Genomic DNA, 22418 nt, shown 5'->3' with positions numbered 1-22418 from the left:
AGCAAATAAAAAGGAAAGCAGCACCAAACACTGCTAAGAACACACAAAGAGAACGAGCTCATGCAAAACGAATATTGTGGAAAAAATCTCCTTTGGTTGAGAGGAGGGTATTGATTCAATTCTAGCATATATTCCTTTTCTGTACAGCCAGAAAACCCAGACTGCTATGGAGCTAAGGATATTAAAAACCTAATTCAGCTGCCTTTCTGCTCTCTTTAAACTTCTCCAATGCTTCACTGAAAAGATTCTGTCTGCATTTCAACTTCAGCAAGGATAAATCAAAATTTTGCTAAGAGGTCTTTACCAGCTATAAAATAAACCCCACAAATCTGAGGACAGCAAAAGATTCTAGCCCTGAACTTGACCCAGAGCATCTGACCTGCAATGAGAGAACTCCAACACCTCCCTGGTCCCGACTCCATGGGCAAAAGGGAGGCTAAAACCACCAAATAAACCCTCTCTGTTCCCACTCTGTGTTTTGAATTTTGTTAGAATTTCAAGGCAAAAGATGCAGGAACAATGAAGATTCTGCTGGTCTATAAGAGCCAGAAATTACCATTTTCCATATGGTAAATTAGTTTAGGCAGATACACCTTTATCTAACACCTTAACATTAATTTGAATGATAAAACATTCATACCACAAAATCAAAATGAGTTAAAAATTCAGGCAGAACCTGAGCTATAGGTGTGTGTTTAAGGTTTCCATTGGTTGCTTTTATAGTTCTGCTTTCAATAATAATAATATTAAAAAATTCAGCTCCTACAACCCACCATATTTATTTTTAAGCATCAGCTGGAACTCCTGGAAGGATCAGACATCAGAAACATTTTTTTAAAACTTTTTCCTCTTCTTAGTGAAGATTAATTTCACCAAATATAAACAGTAGAATTCTGTACTACCTAAAGGGGAATTGCAATAATAAAGTCTGAAAGTTCTGTCTGTAGCACCCTGACAGCCCCTGGCTAGTTCAGAGGCAGGAATTAAAAGGATCTGCAGTACTGTAACATTCATTTAATTCAGCAATTTCAAAAATCCCATGTTCTAAATATATATAAAATAATCAGGGAACATTAGGAATTCTCAAGCCTTGAAATAGTGTGTCTGCTTTGTTCTTTTTGTTTTTGTAAATTTGTGTTTTAGGCTGCAAGAAGTTGAAGCAGGAATTCACCAGGCATATGGAGAGGAATGCTAAAATGGAAATGTGTTAAAAATTTATAAAATATCAGCTTTTTATTCTCCACTTCAGTAACTACACAGATTTTATAACAATTCATATCAAAATTATTAGTGTCAGATTACAGCCCTGAAGAGAGTTTTAATTCATTAAGGAACTGATTTTAAGAAATGTGTGTATAAAATTATATATGTGTTATATTTTAACAGAACTGCAGAACTTTCAGCTTCAGCAGCATTTGAAATTCCACAGCATATGGAAAACTTTACCAACTCCACTACATTCAGCTATTCATGTCATATTACTGTTATTCTGGTTAATCCCAACAACAATGTTTAGCTTTGGAAGGGTAAATGTTATCATAAAATGACTTTGTAATGACTCCTCTCACTTCTGTTCTGCACAACACTTAATTTGCTTTCAGATTCATCCCTTCACTCTCTCTGCAGCACTGGAATTAGTGGATGTGATCCACAGTGATCCTTCAGAAATGCCTTCAGCCTAAAAAAATCCTGGGATACTCTTGCATTTAACCCTGCTGGCCTCACTAACCATCTTCTTCAGCCTAAAAATAAAACATTTTTGAATTGAGAACCTAAAATGAAGATTTGGTTTTGTTGGATGAGCCAAGATGTTCTACACGGCCTCACTGCTTTGCAAAACCAAACTGATAAATGGCATTGCTGCTGGTAGTGAAGAATTAAAGCCAAACAAATAATCACCTAATGGAATCTCTAAAATTAGATTCTGTTTCGTTATTCTCATTATCTGTTCTATTTTCACCTGAGTCCACTATTTAATTTAGATCTGCAGCTTGAGGTAGGACAGAATTTGTGGAAGGGAAGCAGATGGAAATGCTCCCCTTGGAAGTTGTTGCATTCAGTCTCATGTGTCAAAAGTGCTTTACATATTTTAATCCTGCAACATCTATTAAAACAAAATAGAAAGACACCAGAGAAATGGAATGAAAATTCTCAGCTTGCCCCTTCTTGAAAGAAAGTTGCATCCAGCCCTTCAGTATATTAAGCCTGCAGCCTAAATATACTGAAGGCCTTAGGCCTGTATTAGGCCTAAAAAAAACCCCAGTAATTTCTTCATATTTAATACTAAAACCCTTTTCAAAACCAGTTCTCTCTCAAAATCATCTCTTTGGAAAAAGCAGCAATGAAAAATAGGCACACCCAAATTGGAGTCTGCCAATACAGATAAATATGGAGACTAAATGAGGAGTTGCACTTTTTCTGTGATAAGAGAAATCACATAATCTGTAAGATCTAAAGCTTTTGAAATGTTACAAGTTTATTTATTAATACCAATTTTGTAAACCCCTATCTCTCCAGATGATCAAAATATTACTGAAAGTTACCCAAAAATGGTGCCCATTTCAACACATTAAAATGTACCAAGATCTTTCAGTGGAATGGTGAAAAGCAGATTTACATCATCCACAGCAATTTATTTAAAATACATTAACAAAAGGAGCAACACCTTTAAACAGAAGGATGTTTTCACCCTGATTTCATAGAAATCATTAAAATAAAAAATCCCTGACTCCCTTTTTGCTGCTGCCTTTCCCTCACTCCCTCCTTTTGCTCCAACTTCTGTTGCCCTACATCTTTTCAAGGACAACACAAATAGGAACCTGCTAAGGTTTATTAAGTCATCTTGCTATGCCATTGTCAATTCTGGCCATGAAGAATTTCTTAGCATCACTAAAGCTCCACAGAGAGCAATGAATGTTGTTTTACACTGTTGTCAAATGCAAAATCCCCAGGGTGGGCTAGGAGTCAGAATAAAAGCATTTGAAGAAGTTAAGACTGATGAAAAATTATATATCTTCATCAGGTCACTTTTACTCTCAGGACACAGAATTTTAAAATTCTATGTATCAATGCCCATGCCACAGGATAAAGGTCTGAGACATTGTTGAGCATACTCAACATTTGTTTTTATAAAATAAATCCACTATCAGAATTTATTTCAGGGGAGAAAAAAGAAAAAAAAGAAAAAAAAAAAAGAAAAAAAAGGAAAAAAACCCTAATAAAACTCTTCAGAACATCTCATCTGAATTTTATGCAATTAAATCCTCAGGAAAACTATGAACACCATCTTCTAGTGTTGTTTCTTCAAATAATAAACCACCATTATTTACAAATGCTTTATATATTTTTCAAATATATAAATTTGAAAGAGAACAGGTGAAAAACTATTGCAGCCACTGAAATATAGTATAAATTTCAGGGGGAAAAAAACCCCAAACCAGAATATATTAGTAATTGTCATCTGCAAACAACTGCAGGGGGGAATGAGAATAAAATCAGCTCCTGTAAGTAACATTAAAAATGCAGTTCAACCCCTCTTTTTCCTTGGATCCTAAAATGACACAGTAGAAGATAAAATAGTAATGCTAATATTGATAGTTTGTCCATTACAGGTCAGCTAACTGTCCACTGGAACAGTTACAGAGCTGTTAGTTTCGATTTCACAAGGCCAATCAATACCCGGCCATACTGTTTCAATTTTGTCCGCATTGATTTTTTTTTATAACACCCCAACCTCGCAGCATTCATCTTTCTGAAAGAAGGAAGATTTGATTTACTGAAGAAAAATTGGAGAGAGCATCACAAAGATTTTTACCGGCAAGCCTGTGACACGGGGAGAAAGATGGATGTCTCTGAGGTAGAGACGCCTCTGGCTCGAGGGCATCCATTAGAACACGCTCAACCAATCTGAAACAGAGTTTCTTAAACAACCCCAAAGCCAGGCCTAAACTCAGTCCCCCAAACTAATCAAAAGCATTCAGGGCTCTTGATATACAGGGGTTCTCTTCAAAATTCCTAAAGCTTATTGCTTGTAAAATAATTTATGTCGGCAGTTCTACCTATGCATTTTTCTGAGGGGAGCGCCACCCTCTTCCCTCTAATACCAAGAGTGAATTTCCATGGTACATTAGTCAGCCTATTAGAATGCAATGAAGGACGATATGAGAAAAGGGTAGTCTGTCCTCTGAGACTTCCACCCAGTGTTCTCCATCATCTCTCCTCATCCTTCTTACATTCAGCCACTTTACCAGGTGTCATCTACATGAAAGATGATTTGTCTCCTGACCCAAATAAACACAACGCCTGCTCTATGCACCAGAAAAAAATTACTTCTGCCACTCTGTTCATTTGTGGCCTCTTTCTTGCTTATTCCACCATTCTTATCAGCCTCTCTCAGTTTTCACCTGAGCCTCACTGCAGGTGACAGTAATGTATGGATGAACAGGTACTTGTCTGTCCCATTATTTCTTGAAATCTCTAAGCATTTGAAAAAAAAAAAAATGCAATGACAGTAAAGGGCACGCAGATATCAGAGCTCTGAGGAAGGAATAGTTTCTTTGCTTGCCAAGGCGATAGCTGGGACTTCAAGTAGAGGAAAAAGCTGGTTTGTTCTCTCTCATGTGGCAAAAGCTGGTGTAAGCTGGATATTAAGACACAAATTGCATTCAGGCAGGTCACTAGGTGTCAAAAGATATTAGATGCCTGCTGTGAGGAAACAACAATTCCCATCTGCTTCTGAGAAAATAATATTTTCATTTTCAGTTTTTATTGAATGGAAACTTTTGGGAATATGTCTATATAAAGGGTATTAAGTCCAGCAAGTCTAACATGTTCAAAATGGCTATAATCATCATTGTGTTATCCATAAAGCAGCAGATTTCATTTGGTCTCTTTAGATAGGATAAATTGGATTCTTTTTTCCCCCGGCTTGCAGTTTTGTTGCAGTACCAGATGTTTCTCAAATGCCACATGCTGGGGCTCCTATACTGAATGTAGCACCTGACCTTCTCCATAATTGACTAAAAATATTGATGTAATGGCACGGCTCTGATTGTGATTTATTAAAACCACTGCCGATCCCAGGCCAGCTGCCAGCACTGCAGCCCACTGATCGTGTGGCATTAGAAAAGCCATCAATATTGAAACAAAATAAATGACATTAATGGGAAAGTATTAGGCCTTCAGAGCCATGGCTACAAGCAATTATATGGATTCCAAAGGAGGAGGAAAAACAAAAATACCACAAGCCAAATATTAGATTTACGTAAGAAAAACACCAATATAATATTTTGAAGCAAAATCAAACATATCCCAAAAAACATTCATTTAGCCCCTTACTAAAATATTCCATTAGAATTACAATCATTGCATATATTTATTTTTTACGTGTTTATGATGACTAAGTGCATTCTGCCTTGGCCATAAAGAGATTTGGTCCTGTCTCTAATGCCATTTGAGTTTCTGGAATTATGTTAAGCGTGCTGCAAAGTGCATTATGTGATATTTCCATTTTGCTGTGGATCATTCTTATGAAATGGAAATTATCATGTCCATATTTTTGTGCACTTCGTAATTCACAAGCTGATTACACAAACCTTATTTGGGGCTATCAGAAAATAGTTATCCTCCAAGAATGGAATATTTTATCATTACCCTCTTCCCCTATTAACCATACCAATATTACCCCAACAAGCAAAACACACCTAAAGAGCACAAAGCATTTTCTGCTTTTTAGCAAAGCTTCTTAAACTGGGTAATCATAATTTGAAATCCAGAGACACAAACAGATGGAGTAAACCACAAGGTACATACCCAGCAGAATTACAGATGTACAAAGTACTCAAAGAAATCTGGTTTTTCACAATGGTAACACATGCCTTACCTAAAATTCTTGGAAATGTTGAAATAAGCTATTGGGTTTTTTTGCACCCTCATCATTTTTTTTTTCTTAAAAAGTCTTTTTAGATTTAAGCACAACTCACTTAACAAAAGAAGAGCAACATTAAACACTTATTTCAACATTTCATTTTTAACCTTAGAAGCTGGAGCCCAAGATCTGTATTTACAGTATCTTTGCAGACATCCTATGCCATAGCATGACTTTTAATTGAAATATTTTCAGCCAATTCTAGTTATAAAATCTTTATTATGTTTCTTTATGTTATAGAAATTTTTAGTGCTTGGGAATTAATTTTTTGTTTAGATGAGTAGTCACTGAACAATGAATAAAGGTTACTTAGAAAAACAGTTTGTTGTCTGCTCATGTATTTCTCTCGTGTTTGTTATTCCATTAAACTCAAATAACAGCACCTTGATACATGAGAATATTCCTGTTCTAGCCTAAATATGTTATTTGTAAGCATTAATTCAGGTTTGTACTGCAGGGACTTGAACTTGCATTTCAGATTTAAGTGAAACTCAAGCACGAGTCCCAGCTAAAGGAGGTAGATAAGCATCACTGCAACGAAGGGACGTGCTGAGAATCCCAAAAGGAATTAATCTGGCAGTGCTGTTCTTACTTTGAAATTACTGATACAAATCTCACACTTCCCTCTAACTCAAAAAGATGTTTGTTTCTTTAAAGTTTGGCAGGAAAGAAAACAAATGACTGAAGGGTGGTTCAAGCTCGAATCACATCATACACCGAGAAGGAAGCTAGTAGTAAGAAAGCACTTAGTGTTAAAAATTATTATTTTTCAAGCAAACAATAGGGCTGGAACATTCAAAATCAATTCTGCCACACTTTTATAGCGAAGTTCAAAGTCACAAGACACTCATCCTGTTTTTCACTGCTCTAACAAAACCACTTCTCTGGTATTCACCTATATTAAACACTGACACATTCACTTTACCCTTTTTCCATTAATTTGTTTAAAAAATCCACGCTTACCTCTGACCGCAATCAAACCCCCAGAGCACCTCTGCACAAGAATCTTCTAGAACACCCCAAAAATTCCTTACCTGGGTGCAGAGCTGCCCCAGGCCCCGTGCTTGTCAGTGAGGATGTTGATAATTTTCTGTACCAGTTGTGTTGCTGTCACCTGGTCGCGGTACTTGGCGGCCGTGATCAGGTGGTGACACATTTTCTCCTCTTCCCGTTTGTCTGCCGAGTACTGGGCACACAGGGACTGGAAGAAATTAAAAACTTCATTACTCTGCTTGCTAATTGCACCATCCGAAGGAAGTTTGATGCACTTCATAATTAATTAGTTAGACAAAACCCTCAAGAAAGAAGAATTAACTCTGTTTTCCAGGCCCTGCGCAGCTCCTACAGGAATTTTTTGGAGAGCCAAGCAGAGGATCTCCAAATCTTGGTTTGCCATGAATTCTTTAACCACATCACACACAGATTCAAAGTTTAGCAAAAGCCAACACGTTAGTGGCCACACTGCACAATAAAACAGATAAAATAAAAGTGGTTATGCCTATAACAAAGGGAATAGCTTTATAAAAATAATGGGAAATTTCAGAATAATGAGTGTCAGCTAGCTGAACAGCTGAACACTCCACTCCCATGACCCTTGGTTAGATTTGGGGAGCCAAGTGTTTGCTGTTGCTTATATAAATATACAGATAGATGAAATTTAAGGAGAAAAATCCACATTTTTTCAGATAGACAGAAAACAAAACGCATCTGAGGACTAAAGGGATCTTTACCAGGTGGATTCTCAAAGCTGAGCTCATTTTCAGGCCAGCAAGGGAAAGTCAGTGACTTTCCAGCAGTATTACCTGGTGTACAAACATCCCCTGCTCAAAAGAAAATTCTAGCAAATAAGAACTCTCAGTCACACCTACAAATTGAATTCCAAACTATGAGAGATTTTTTTGTTACAACATTGTCTCATAATCTGGGGTTTTGTTGACCTTCTGTAAATTTGCCTGTTAATACAGAACTCATAAAAACGGGCATCAAATTTTTATCACCCCCTCACCAAAACCCCATTTTGCTGTACATGAAAACCCACAAGAAATTCAAACGTTGGTAGGAACAATAAAGGCTTTTCCCCACTTCAGCACTCTCTGTTTGTAATTTCAGTTTTCATCTGGCGATTCCACAGATCACACACGCCAGACAAAGCATTTTGGCCTTTGTCAATGATTGGATTATTCTATGATCTAGTTAGAGGAATGGACACAAATGTCTGCCTAACAACAACAAAAAAATTGCTTTTTCTTTGTGAAGCACAGCTGATGCAGTCCAATTATTTCTTAGAGGTTAGGTATCAGCACAATCTCATGTGCTTTTTATGTTTAAAACAATAGCAATGTTTTATCTACACATATGTACAAGCCCTAGAAACTTGCTGCAAATAAAAAAATCAGCAGGCTGTGAATGCTGTTTATATATGTGTATATATAAATATATATGTCATATAAAGTGAAAGAAAGACAGAAAGAATGTGGAAAAAAAACCCATAAAATAAAATGTGGCCCCGTGTAGATTTTCACAGACACCAGACAACAAAACTGTACTAACAGATGAATAAATTTTGAAGAGGTTAAATAAATGGTTAAATAAATTTAACCATTCTAACAATTTTACTGTATTTAGGTATTTCCTCACAATTTCCCCACTTTACAGCAATGCTCACCTGATGAGCAGAGACATCCAGGAGTGAAGAATAAGCAGCTGAATTTCCAACTCAATGAGACATCAAAAATTGCCTTTTGTATTCTTACATGGAGCACTCCACCACCCCTCTTCACAAAAATGTAACGTGGATAAATCATTCCCAACACTAAACAGGATTTTTCTGTCTTTTCCAATACACTGAATTATTTTGCACCCACTTTCTCTTCAGCACTTTGTAAATGTTTCACAGGCTGTTATTTTTAAGTTGCCTGAAAGGGCAGAATTCTAAAAAGAAGTGAATAAGGTAAGCTAAGTAGTAAAATGTTTTAAAGTGCTCTTTAATGGATCCTCCTTTACAATTTGAACAGCAACTTTTCATATCTGACATAAAATCCATAGATATAAATCACATTAGAGGGTTATTCTTTCCCCATTATCAATCTCTGTCTCTTTATGGAACATTAAAGTCACATTTGACCTTAAAACATGATAAAATGGAAATCAAACTAGAATGTTTTGTAAAAGATATAATGAACTTGTACCTCTTTTAAAAAAGTCTCTTTATGATGTGATTTTGAACACATTCTTCATTAAATACCAAGAAGGATTTTCAAAATGTACCCTTGACAAACGAAGAAAAAAAAATGGTGTTTTATTGTCCTGACAACTTCCATGAAAACATAACCAGCCTGTTACAAAGTGGAAATAAAACTCCACTTTTCAGGAAATTCAGCATTTAATATGAACAGAGATTTGCAATTATATACCAAAACTGAGAGGCTCCCACAGGCAGCAATCCCATAAAATTATAACACCACTCTAGGAAGAACTCTTAACCATTCCACGCTCTTTACAACATCTATTTTATGAAAAAAAACTTTAAAGAAGTGATGGTTTTGCAAGATATCTGTCACATGCAGATCTAGTGACTGACTCCAGACTGTGAGAGATTTTTTGTTACAACATTTTGGGGTTTGTTGACTTTCTGTAAATGTGCCTGTTAATAAAGAACTCAAAAAAAAGGGCATCAAATTCTGATGAAAAGAAAGTTCTGCAGGAATAACCTTCCCTTTGATCACACAGGTGTCTCACCAGTGAGTTTTTACTCTCAATATATGCCAAATATACAGCAAAACAAATTATTTCTCCACCTCCCTCTCTCAAACACTTTGAATACAGAAGTGAAAGAAGCCTGGTTCCACCAAAAGAATCAGAAAAAGATCCATCCTAAAGTATTCAATCACCACCAGACTATTCTGGAAGCACTAAAAAGTTCCTTATTTCTCTTGGTTTCCCATTTTCCACGTTCACCTGTGCACCACTCCCAAAGATGCAGCACCAGGATGAAGAGTGGTACACAGTCAATAATTCACATTAAATCCCCATCATTCCATTTATGTAAAATAAAAATCCACCTTGGTTTCTGTTTGTGCATAACCACAAAAATGTATTTTTACATTTCTTTTTCAGTGTTTGATCTCCTGAACCTGCAATGTGCACCCTGAACACGGTTTTACAATTAAGGCACAAAGTTAAACAGAGTTTTTAAACCTTCCTTCCACTGCTGCCTTGGCCTAGGTGATTTTTGTTATCTGTTTGGGCAATGTGCAATGGAACTGTAATAACAAAAGTGCAGTCACACTCAGGATGAAACAAAGTGTTGAAAGGAGAAAAAAAAATGCATTTTCTTATACACACCTCACAGGTTATCTCCAAAAAATTTTAAATGCAGTGATTGTTGAAAGTTTTACAAAGGGGAAGTGTATTAAGCATGGAATAGAGGCACAACTCTTGATTTCCAGCCCTTCATCCATGATAAAACAAAATCTTTTGCTTTGCCATTATCACAGAACAGGGTTTTTCCTCTCTCCTGTTCTGCCTGGACAAAAGTGGAGGCAATCTGAACACATAGGTTATTTGAAAATTCATTTTTATGGAACTGGAATTCTGAAGGGGCAAAAGGTCCAAAAGGCAAATTATAGACATGAAAATGCAGTCCAATCTGCATGCAGGAGATATTCCAGAAATACTGACAGGATAAGTCTACTCCACCTGTCTATATTCCAATGAAGAGCAGGATTAACCCAGTTTCCAGAACTATTTTATCTTTGATCTTCACAAAAATGTCAAGTAAAAGATTTTTCTCTGCACGGTTTCATCTGCATCATGCATCTCTGCAGCCCCAAAATTCCAGTGTGATGCTTTCTACAAGAGATTCAAAACTTTAATAGTGCATTTTAAGAGAAATGCTGCACTTTTAAACTTTTATTCTTCAACTCTGAGATCACTGAAGATTTTTACACATGTTTCTTTGTTTAATTTGGCTAACAGCTATTGGGTTTGTGAGCAGCCTGTCTCAGAGGAGAGGAGGAGGAAAAGTCATCCCTAAGGTAAGGCACAGCCTTCCACTAATGCAAATCCCCTCCAAATAAGGATATTTTAGTAAATGAAGGAGCTCCCCAGCCCTCTGCTTTCACAGATCTTTGCACTTGACCTCCGACCCGAGGTTTAAAGCCTGGCCTAAAAATGCTACCCAGGGAAATCTTCCGAAGACCCCTGAATAAGACTTAGAAAAATGAAAGCTTAAAAACCTCGGCAGCGAACAAAAGTCAAGCAATGGCAACGCCTGACAGGCACCGTCAATTCTGCAGCGACGCCTCTGTCATCCCACGACTCCCAGGATTGATTTCTCCCAGCAGGAAAAAAAGCTCAGGCCAATGAAACAGATCCAGCAGCATCCTCTGGATAATAACCAGCAAGGTTAACACCAGCACAACACTTAGCAAATATCTCTGCTGTTTCTTGTGGTTTTAATGGAGTGGGCACGATGCGAGGGGTTTTCAGCTCTTCAATATGTGCCTTTGTAAATCTCATTTATTCATTTTTCCAGCTTTTTATCCCATTGCGATATTAAAAAGGATCTGTGTCAACTGAAAGAAGCTGGAATCAGCTGTTTGTAATAGAAATGGGGCATGGGGAAGGGGAAAAAGAAAAAGAAAAAAAGAAAAGAAGAAAAGAAGAAAAGAAGAAAAGAAGAAAAGAAGAAAAGAAGAAAAGGAGAAAAGGAGAAAAGAAGAAAAGGAGAAAAGAAGAAAAGGAGAAAAGAAGAAAAGGAGAAAAGAAGAAAAGAAGAAGAGAAGAAGAGAAGAAGAGAAGAAGAGAAGAAGAGAAGAAGAGAAGAAGAGAAGAAGAGAAGAAGAGAAGAAGAGAAGAAGAGAAGAAGAGAAGAAGAGAAGAAGAGAAGAAGAGAAGAAGAGAAGAAGAGAAGAAGAGAAGAAGAGAAGAAGAGAAGAAGAGAAGAAGAGAAGAAGAGAAGAAGAGAAGAAGAGAAGAAGAGAAGAAGAGAAGAAGAGAAGAAGAGAAGAAGAGAAGGAAAGAGAAGGAAAGAGAAGGAAAGAAAGAAGGAAAGAAAGAGAAGGAAAGAGAAGGAAAGAGAAGGAAAGAGAAGGAAAGAGAAGGAAAGAGAAGGAAAGAGAAGGAAAGAGAAGGAAAGAGAAGGAAAGAGAAGGAAAGAGAAGGAAAGAGAAGGAAAGAGAAGGAAAGAGAAGGAAAGAAAAGGAAAGAAAAGGAAAGAAAAGGAAAGAAAAGGAAAGAAAAGGAAAGAAAAGGAAAGAAAAGGAAAGAAAAGGAAAGAAAAGGAAAGAAAAGGAAAGAAAAGGAAAGAAAAGGAAAGAAAAGGAAAGAAAAGGAAAGAAAAGGAAAGAAAAGGAAAGAAAAGGAAAGAAAAGGAAAGAAAAGGAAAGAAAAGGAAAGAAAAGGAAAGAAAAGGAAAGAAAAGGAAAGAAAAGGAAAGAAAAGGAAAGAAAAGGAAAGAAAAGGAAAGAAAAGGAAAGAAAAGGAAAGAAAAGGAAAGAAAAGGAAAGAAAAGGAAAGAAAAAGAAAAAAAAAAAGAAAAAAAGAAAAAAAGTAGGTTTATAGCCAGACATTCCTGAGGGGGCAAAAAAAAAGTGCATTTAAAATAACAAGAACAGGAAAAAATGCACGGAGTTGACTTAGATCACACCAAACACAGACTGGTAAAACTATGGTCAGGAGCAGGAAAAAAAAAATCTACCACAATCAATTTGGGTTTGTGATTAGAGAGAAATGCAAGGATCTCAGGAGACATCTGGTTTTAATCTGTGCTGAGTCAGCTTTATTTTTTACCTTCAAGTCTCCCAGAATTAACTTTAGTAAGTCCAAATAAACACTTTTGTGCAGATTGCATCTTCCAAATGAACCCAAGCTGGTACAGTAGGTAAACAAGACAAACTAATGGGAGTTCAACTGGAAAAAAGCATCTGTCAGAATAAAGAAACAGTGAAGAGACAAATAAAATCAGATTTCTTCTGCAGTGTCCACCAGCATCACAGACCTGTTTTTATCCTTTTCCTTTGATGCTTTTCTAATTGGTATTATTTGTGTCACAGCAGCACCCTCGGATGAGAATTAAAGGCAAAGCTTTGCACAAACAAGATCTCCTCCTTTTGCTAGAAAATGGGATTTGCTGCACTATTCCACTCTCTAATCATCCCTGCTAACCACTGGCATAAACAACACACAGGGAAAAATGTCCTTTTCAAACCCAAGGCCCTGTTTTTACTGTATTTATGTCCATTTTGCATTCAAATCACACTCTAGGATAGGAACTTTCCACCCTTCCTCTTCTGCAAATCCAGTTTGTCAGCAGTCCCCTCATGCTGCTCTAGTTTTAAACAGTCTAAATGCCTAAAAACAACACAATTCAGCAATAAATTCAGCATTTTTGGGGTTCACAGTGCCCTCCACACCACCACAGAGTCCAGTGCAACAAGCAAATCAAATTAACAAAACTTCTGGAACTGACACACCCCCCTTATTTTGAGGAACACCCCCTCTGTCCAAATAATTATATATATACTCACATATTCTAAGGATTCACTAAGGATTACACGTTCCAACTGCACAAATCCTGCTTAACTAGACTTTGCTAATTGACTTTATTTCAGTGAAAAATACTAAATTCAATACTTGGAGCTTGTTGTGTTTAAAGCACAACAGCCATGCAGGATAAAAAAAGAGCAACACAAATTCTGTGGATTTTTACAACACAAATCTGAGTTTTGGTGTGAATTACAGTTCACTCATTAAAATTATAGGTTTGGAAATAAAGCACAGTGACTAATCAAAATCAGCAGCTTGCACCAAGCGTGCACAAAACCATAAGAAACTACTGAAATTACATAAAACATGATATAAAACACATGTAAGCAACAGTTGTTGGGCACACCAAAAAAGAGCTGTGTAACAACATCTCTCACACACTTTAACAGCTTCAGTTACACTCCAGCCAAAAATTTCCTTCTGATATTCCAAATTTCTGAACAGCTTCAAACAAAAAAACAACATTTAAAACATTCCTGCCTCCTCTCATGCCAAGGAGATGAAATTGCCTTGTAAAACAGAGCTGGGCCAGGGTGAGGGGTGCTGCCCACAGGGCTCTCAACAACTGCTTAAAAATGAGAAATCCAGGATTTAGAACAGGCAGCACAGGAAAAAATAATCAGTGATGGTTTATTAGTCAGAATATCTGATTTTATTTTATTTTTTGCTTTTGGAAATGCTCCCTTGGGACCAAGGGCCAGCACATGAGGATGAGCCAGCCCTGCTGGTGGTAGTGGGGAGAGCCAGGACCAGCCCTCCCAATTTATGGCAATTTTTGTTTCACAAGTTCCACATATTCTCTAAAATACAGCAACACATCCAGAAACTGAGAGTTTTGCTTGTTTATCTGTCAAGGGTCGGCATCAGCCACAGAAGATGGAACCTCAAACTGCTCTAAGGACAGCAGAAATTCAGGATAGTCTTGGAAGACTCAAATCTTGAGTTTCTGCAAGGACAGGCAAAGGCTTGAAGGGGCACAAACAACTCAAAATCCACTAGGCCAAAATTTTGGTGTCACTACCTAGACTTAGAATTTGTTCCTCTAAATTTTTTGACAAAAAAAAATCCCTTTTGTATCCCTGTATTAGGATACAAAAGAAAAAAACACAGAATGATCATCACAGTGGATGGGCTTTAACCCAACAGCCTGAACTCAGGTCAGTCATAAATAATATTTGTAACTTGGGTGCTTTTGCTATAAAAAGTCAAATGAGAGGAAAAACCATGCAGAGGCAGCACTAGAGTAAAGAATTATTCTACAATTTTGTGACCTCTTTCTTCAATTCCTGTTATAAACAACATTTTTACATAAAAACCAATATTTTTGAAAATGAAATTGTATTTAGAATACTCAAGACTACTGCCAGAAGACTGCCAAATCCATCTGGACTACAAATGAGAACATGTTGAATCCAAAGCCAGCACCCATTTAGCAATCAGCTGCATATTTCATCCCTAATGAAGGCCTGAAAAGAAGAGTTCACTTCATTCTGGATGCAGGTATCAAAGCAGATCTCACAAAGCAACACAGGCGCATCATCTAAGGATCTTTTTCACATTAAGAATCCTATTAGAAGGAAAACACTAAAAGGTAATTGAATTTCCCTCAGTTATCTTCATCTCTGTCAGCTCCTGCTACAATAACTTACTCTCCAGAGCAGAGATAACTCAATTCTGTCCAGCAAGCATATGTTATGAATCTCCAAAGCAAACTTGTCTAAATCATTCTGGTCTTCTATCAAGGTTGGCTGTAGATATGAACTCTGACAGAAAGCAAACAAAATTTATTTTTATCTTTTCAATAATTCGCTTCCCTGTGCCTCGATGGGAGAGTCTTAAAGATAGAAGTGTTTCTACTAATTCTGGAATTATAAAGATTGGATGAAAACATTTCATCTGAAAGTTGATGTTATTAAAAACTCTTTGATTCCCTATTCTAATAGAAACAAAAAAGCAGTTTCAGGTTCCTGTAAGCAAACAGAAATTAAATTATCATGCTGTAATTAACACTTTTTCAGAATGGTTCTGATATTTATATTTTCACCTACAGTGGAAATGCTAAAACTACAAATAACAACAACAGAAGAATAACCTTTATTTTTATCATCAAAGCTCTTAAAACATCAGTAAGCACAAATCCTCCCCTCACATAAAGAAACTACTTTGATTTAAAGAGTCACATTTTGGGAAGGTACCATGACTGATCTGGATTATTATCACAAAAGCAAAATAAAAGAAAAAGCAGCCAAAGAAAGGGTGTATGGCAAGAGTCAGTAGAGCTAATTCCAGAAGAAAAGGAGAGAAAATACGAGATAAGAGCCTGGTCAAACCAATATTAACTGTACAATTCCTGACAGTTTGTTTCAGGCTCTCCAACAGGCTGCAGAATGAGTGAAAAATGAATTGAGAGTTCCCTGCTGACACTCACAAGTGTTCAGTCACAAAGGAGAGGAACTGCAGGGGAACCTTGGAAGACCAAGTCATGAAAATCATAAAACAGCACAGGAGCATCACTTTAGATAATAAAATTTAGATAAAAATTTAGAAAACTTTTTTAGATAAAATTTAGAAAATAATCTAATTTTCGATATAAAAATCTGTCCAGTGTGTTCACCTTTATCTTTGCTCCTTTTTGCCATGATTTGGCAAAAAGGAGCAAATTATTAATTGGAATTAATCCTCATTACACTTGTTGGAGCCAGCCTCCCAACTGTAAGCTTTGAGTGTAGTCATCAGCCATTATCAGCAACAGCTTCATTCTATTAATTAAAACAGTGTAATGAACAGAAGGTGCTCTAGGAAATACTGGGTGTGATCCACATCTCATCCAAGCTGACTCACTACCAGGGAAAAGGTATTTTACATTTAATTTAAAGTATCACTTCAGACTGCAGAAGATTGGGATTCTGGGAGTGTTACTGCATTTTTCTTCTCAATAAATTCTTCCTTAAGAAGGAACATTTTGACACAGGGTAACAGGCTTGAAGCCCAAAGATAATGAACACATAACAAGAAAGAAATAATGCTAAATGAAAATAAAAATAAGTCCAAATTCACAGCTGAGCAGAGTATTTAAGTCCAACTCACGGGTTGTAATACTGAGAAAAAAACACCTTCAGGTATAGAGACCCTGAAGAGCTTCTGTGACCTTGTCAGGTCCAATATCAGAATTATTTTAATGTTACATCTTTCTCATTTAGATCACACTGAGTTAGAACAAAACACCAAAGATGTGTACTGTCACCAGTGCTCTTTATTCAAGGCTGAACAATTCCTAACACTGTTCTCAAAAAGGAATATAAATTATCTCCAGACAGGAATTTTAGAATAAAATATCCAATCAAGCACAGGCAGGGTATTTGCTTTGTTAGTGCTAGAAAATTACATTCCATTTACACTGTATTACTTCAGTCTGGATTATTTAAGAACCATTACCTGGCATGAGCTCCCATAAAAATCTGTACATGAATAATAAATAAGGTAAACAATACTGATTTATTTTTCATGAATAGGTGAGAACAACATTTCTGATGGCAACATCTCATTTGAAGCAAGAGATTTCTTACCTGGCTAGCTTAATTTTCATATTATAAATAGAAAAAGATGCAGAAAAACATGGAAAATGTTTTAATAGACAACACAAAATACAAAATTTTATACAAAATTGTATAAAAAAGATACAATATTAGGGGCTCAAAGGAAATGTGTGCCATCCAAAAGAAGGCTTTTTAAAAAAACAAATAAACAAAACACTGGAATGGTTCAGCTGTAGAAAGAAAATGGCATTCTTCAGAAAGTCTCCCCAAAGAAGGAAAACAGAAAAATACTTCAACTGTGGTGTGATAATTTTAAAAACAGAATGAGGCAGGTCAAAAGAGATGGAGGAACAATTGCATAAAGCCACAAAAGGCAATATTAAATTATTTTTTAAACAGATCAGGAGGAGGAAGCCCATTAAGGAGTCTCTAAGTGACAGAAGATCAAAGGGTAAAAAGCAGTGCTGGAACTCATGAGCAGCACAGAACAGGGATGTTCTAAAAGAAAAAAGAGATGTTCTAAAAGAAAAAAGAGATGTTCCAAAAGAAAAAAGAGATGTTCTAAAAGAAAAAAGAGATGTTCTAAAAGAAAAAAGAGATGTTCTAAAAGAAAAAAGAGATGTTCTAAAAGAAAAAAGAGATGTTCTAAAAGAAAAAAAGAGATGTTCTAAAAGAAAAAAGAGATGTTCTAAAAGAAAAAAGAGATGTTCTAAAAGAAAAAAGAGATGTTCTAAAAGCAAACTGGGCAGAGAAGAACTGCTGAGAGCAGGGAGAGTCCTCCCAGGTGAGCCAGAACAACTCAGGGATGAGCACAGCTGAACTGTCCTTGCTCAAACTGCCCCAGTGCAGAGGAAAGAAATAAATCAGATGGATTCATGGAGTCTGGAATTCCTAAAAGGCCAGCTTGGAGCTGTGTTTAAAGTAAAAAACAAATAAAGGAATAAACACAAAACAAATAAAGGAATAAGAGGCATCATTGCCTTTGTAAAGGAAGTCAGGACTCAGTGGATTTCTTTCAACAAGACAAGGACAAGAAAGATCCAGCTCATTAAGTCTGGATGCCAAAAAGATAATTAAAGAGAGGCAGGATGAGGTAGGGCAGAGAGGAGCATCTTATGATGGAGCTGAGATGTCTTCCCACAGCAAAAGGTAAATTCAAAGACCTACAGAGAGCAGATTATTTAAATTGATCATTTCTAGTGGATACAATAATCTGTAACAGTACTTATGAGAGGGGATAAACAGTTTTTAAAAGAAAGTTTATGATTTTTTTTTATTTATGTTTATTTAAGTTTATGAAGTTTTTATTTTTATGATTCACAGGAAGAGAAAAATAAGTAGATGTGTTCAATATGTAAAAAGTGAGAAAGGACACAAAAAGTTGAAATCTCAATTGTGCATGACCCTCCCAGATATTTTTCTTCAAATTACACTTAGTTAGTCTCCTTCATTTCACATGAGGCAATTAATCCCTTAAATTTCCACCTCAGGAATATAAGAAATTTAATCTCCTAGTTAGGGACTTGCCAACATACTGCAGCAGGACAGAATTAGTTAATCCTCCCATGTGAAAATAAATACTCTCCTATGCTCAGCACTCTGTGAAGCATTTATAATACCTCAAAAATATGTTTAGAAATAGAAGTCAATTATTTTCTTCCTTCTATCAACAGACAGATGGTGCTGTAACACCTAAAGGTCCCAATGCAAAGGGCAGCACTTATTTAGAAATTTAAATTTGAGAGAGTCAAGTTCATAACAATATGTGCAAAGCCTTCTTTTTCAGTGAGAGAACATCTAACTTCCTTCATGTTGCATTACAATTACATTTTTGCAGTATTAATGACAACAATTTTTGGGTGCATTCCTCCACCTTTATCTCCCTGCGTTCTGAGGAGAACCATCACTGCTCATCCACTCTAATCTGGTGGGAATTCCCACTGAAATCACTACAAAATCTTCTGTTTTAATAAATAAGGACATGTGCTGAAAAACACTTAATATAAAAGGATGTTGCAAGAGCCACAGAAGGAATTTTTGATGCACAGGTTCTATAAAAAAGCAGCTTTTGTTAAAACACTGGTAAACTATGGAGAATATGGACCCAGTCAAGAATTAAAACCTTGTTTCCCACAGTAACTTCTTATTACATATAGAAGCAACAATCACCTACAGAACTACAAAAAAACCAAATTACCTTTCCATAATTCTTTCAAGGGCTCTCAAACATTCCCTTTGGGTGTTCTACCAGAATGGACTTGCAGAAATTTTTTAGTCACTTCCTCTGATACAAATAACATATTCTAAATTTAACACTTAGTGCACACCAAAGGGGAAAAAATGTGGGATACAGAACATTATCCATCAAGGGAAGCACTGGATTTTGCCTTCTGCCAAGGAAACAAAAAGCAAACAGCTCCAACCAAGTCAGTATTGGAATTTTTGCCTAGCCTTGCATCCCACCTCTGTCAAGGCAATCCCAATTTTCAAGATTCGTTTCTCTACATGAAGTAAAACATTCTGTTTATTACCCCAGCCAGTAAATTGACACTGAATAAGAATTAAAACTGTGAGGAAGTCCAAGTCTTCCGCATGAAAAAACATAACTGAACACAAAAGGGCAACAAATTTTACAGCAGCTGGAAATGCTACATTTAATTATTGGAGAGAAATCATGCAGAGAAGTTAGCTGCCAAGCATGATTTATACCAAATGCAAAGGGAAAATCGTGTGAAATTCTCAGTTAATCAACAGAAACAGCCAATAACAAGAATGCCAGCACTTCCTATTTCTATGGATGACAAGAATTTGAAAATAAGACCAAAATTTCAAGGGAATGACACAAACTTTCACAAATGACACTTGGAGGAGGCAGGTTGTTTTGCCAATTAGAGAAGCAGTAACATTCTACTGAAAAAAAGTAGCAAGGGGTTTGTTTTCCTCAGAATGAGGAATCCTCGTACACTCATTATAGAAAGTTTTCTGAAAATTATTGTGTGGCACTCTCCACTGCTCTTCTACAAACTCCATGATGTACAACATTATGAATAGTTTTGTAGTGTGCATTTTCCTCCATTTTCTTAACTTTCTATGTCAATCTTCCGTGCAAAGAAACCCCAAAACACAAACCCCAAAACAGGACAAGACAAACCCCAAAACAGGACAAGACAAACCCCAAAACAGGACAAGACAAACCCCAAAACAGGACAAGACAAACCCCAAAACAGGACAAGACAAACCCCAAAACAGGACAAGACAAACCCCAAAACAGGACAAGACAAACCCCAAAACAGGACAAAAAAAAGAGACCGTGTTCCTGAAGCAATCATCAAAAATACTTTACTCAAGTATTGAGACTTTGTGTCAGATTTTTGCCTAAATCCCGTAGTGCCATCCAATAGGAAACTAAATTTTCACCAGAAAGATGAAACACGGAACAATCCAGGCCTAAAAAACCTTTCAGGTCTACTTGTTTAGAATTCTACAAATATGTATATTCACCCCGAATTACATCAAAAGATTTATATAAGACAGGAGGCACAGCCAAGGCAATGGGCACTCCTGTCATAAATTATAAAATAAAGTCAATTAGAGTACAAAATTCCCTCCCCCTCCTCACACCAAATCCAATTATTCCCATAGGCCCCAATTCCACAGCGGTCTGCGGAGATAATCTAAGCCACAGTGAGAATCACCACATTTTTCAAGGTCATTTCTAGAAAAAAATCTGGGTGGTGGCATGAAATTACCATAAAGGGGTTCCTCTTCAGGATTTTTAACTCTGCCAAACACTGCAGGTGACATTTTGAAAAATACCTAAGAGATGTGTACATATAAAGCCCAGGGATAACGAGAAAATTTAAGGTTCTATGTTAGAAATGCTCACTTTCCCGTATTCACTGCAAAAAATGAGTATTTCATTACAGAAATGAGCAGGATATTCCTGTATCAGGCTTTTTGAGGCTCAATCACACTGTAAAATGGGGATGTCTCAGGTTCCCTGGTGACCTCCCCACGTGTCTGCATTCATAGATGGAGCCACACTTGCTGATCCCAACCATTTCTTAAAATAATCTGCAACTAGTAATTACCAGAAGCACAAAATATTTTTAAATGTGATCAAACCCACATTTTCATATACATAATTTTCCTGGGCTGACTCTTACGGGATCACTCCTCTGCTCACTCTCTTCAGCTGTCACATCTTAGGACGTGGATGGAACGTGGTACACAGAATTTCTGAATTTTAGGTGGTACCTGCAGCCTCACATGGATATTTCTAATGGTTCCTCTTCCCTCACAACACTGACTGAAGTGTGCCACAGACATCAGGTTCTTACACATTTGGTAGAATATAACAGTTGTATATCCTCAGGTTATTTCTACACCTGTGGAAGTCATGCTGGATCAAAGCTTTTCCAACACAGCAACAAAACTTAACTGGATAAACACACTGCTGATATTTGAGCACATCATTTTCCATTTAAGTTCCACCTGATGAGTTAAACCTCTTGAGCCACCACCACCGAGGCAGGACAGATTCAAACCAGCCTAAATATCAGTCAACTCTCATCCCAGAGCCCTGTCACAGCAGAACTCAGAGCTCTGTTAAAAATGTAAGCTGATGCTGTGTTTAAATTTCTTCCAGACACCATGAAAGGTGCCTTGGGGCTGCACTAGAGCTGAGGGTGTCACTGAACAACTGCACTCACTGAGAGCCTGTATTTATATGACAGAACCCTCATTTCTCTCAAATTCCCTACACACACACCCCTCTTGGAGAATAGTTTGCATGGGAAGGAAAAAAAGTGTGGGCACCTAATCAATAACACCATGGAGCTTCTGCATAAATCCAGAGCCAAAGATGTCAAGCGTGTCCCAGCCCTGTGATTATCAGGGAACGCAGTAAAAGGATGCACTTTTCATCTCCACAGGAGTGTCGCCAAGCCCTCGGTGTAATAAATGAAACATCCCTGCTATTTCTGCTCTGCACAGGGTACTGTAGATACCTCCCAACATCTCTGTTTGCAGGAGGGGGTAAGCAGCTCGAGATGAAGTGCAGATATGTTATTAGACAACGCACAGCTTGAGTCCTGGGGCCAACACAGATGACCTTTGGAACATAAGCACTGTCTAAGACAAATATGCTTTCATCTTTGGGGAGTATTTTTTCAAGTAAAGATTTAAGGGGAAAATGGTTTAGAAGTAGGTTAAGCACAAATGTGACTTCAATCTCTTAATGCTTCATTTTAAAAACAAAACCACAAGTAATATCACATGTCAAAAGAAAGACAAAGTACTCTTTAAGTAGAATATAAGTGAATTGAGAGAGATTTAGCTTCATTTTCATTTACCCAATAATTAAAGCACAGGGAAAGCTGATATGTAATACAACCAAGATCCTAAAC

The 22418-nt window shown here is 36.8% G+C and overlaps 1 protein-coding gene across 4 annotated transcripts in view; it reads right to left on the bottom strand.

Moving 5' to 3' along the window:
* Nucleotides 1–22418, bottom strand: part of LRBA (LPS responsive beige-like anchor protein) — a 302351-nt gene that overhangs the window by 176014 nt on the left and 103919 nt on the right. For all 4 annotated transcript variants that reach the window (XM_063415460.1, XM_063415457.1, XM_063415458.1 and 1 more), the window contains exon 37: nt 6961–7127. In XM_063415460.1, the coding sequence (XP_063271530.1) occupies nt 6961–7127 (167 nt within the window). The remainder of the gene's footprint in view (nt 1–6960; nt 7128–22418) is intronic.

Source organism: Prinia subflava, chromosome 18, assembly GCF_021018805.1.
Source record: "Prinia subflava isolate CZ2003 ecotype Zambia chromosome 18, Cam_Psub_1.2, whole genome shotgun sequence".
Lineage (NCBI taxonomy): Eukaryota > Metazoa > Chordata > Aves > Passeriformes > Cisticolidae > Prinia > Prinia subflava.
This window is presented reverse-complemented; position numbering and strand designations above follow the sequence as displayed.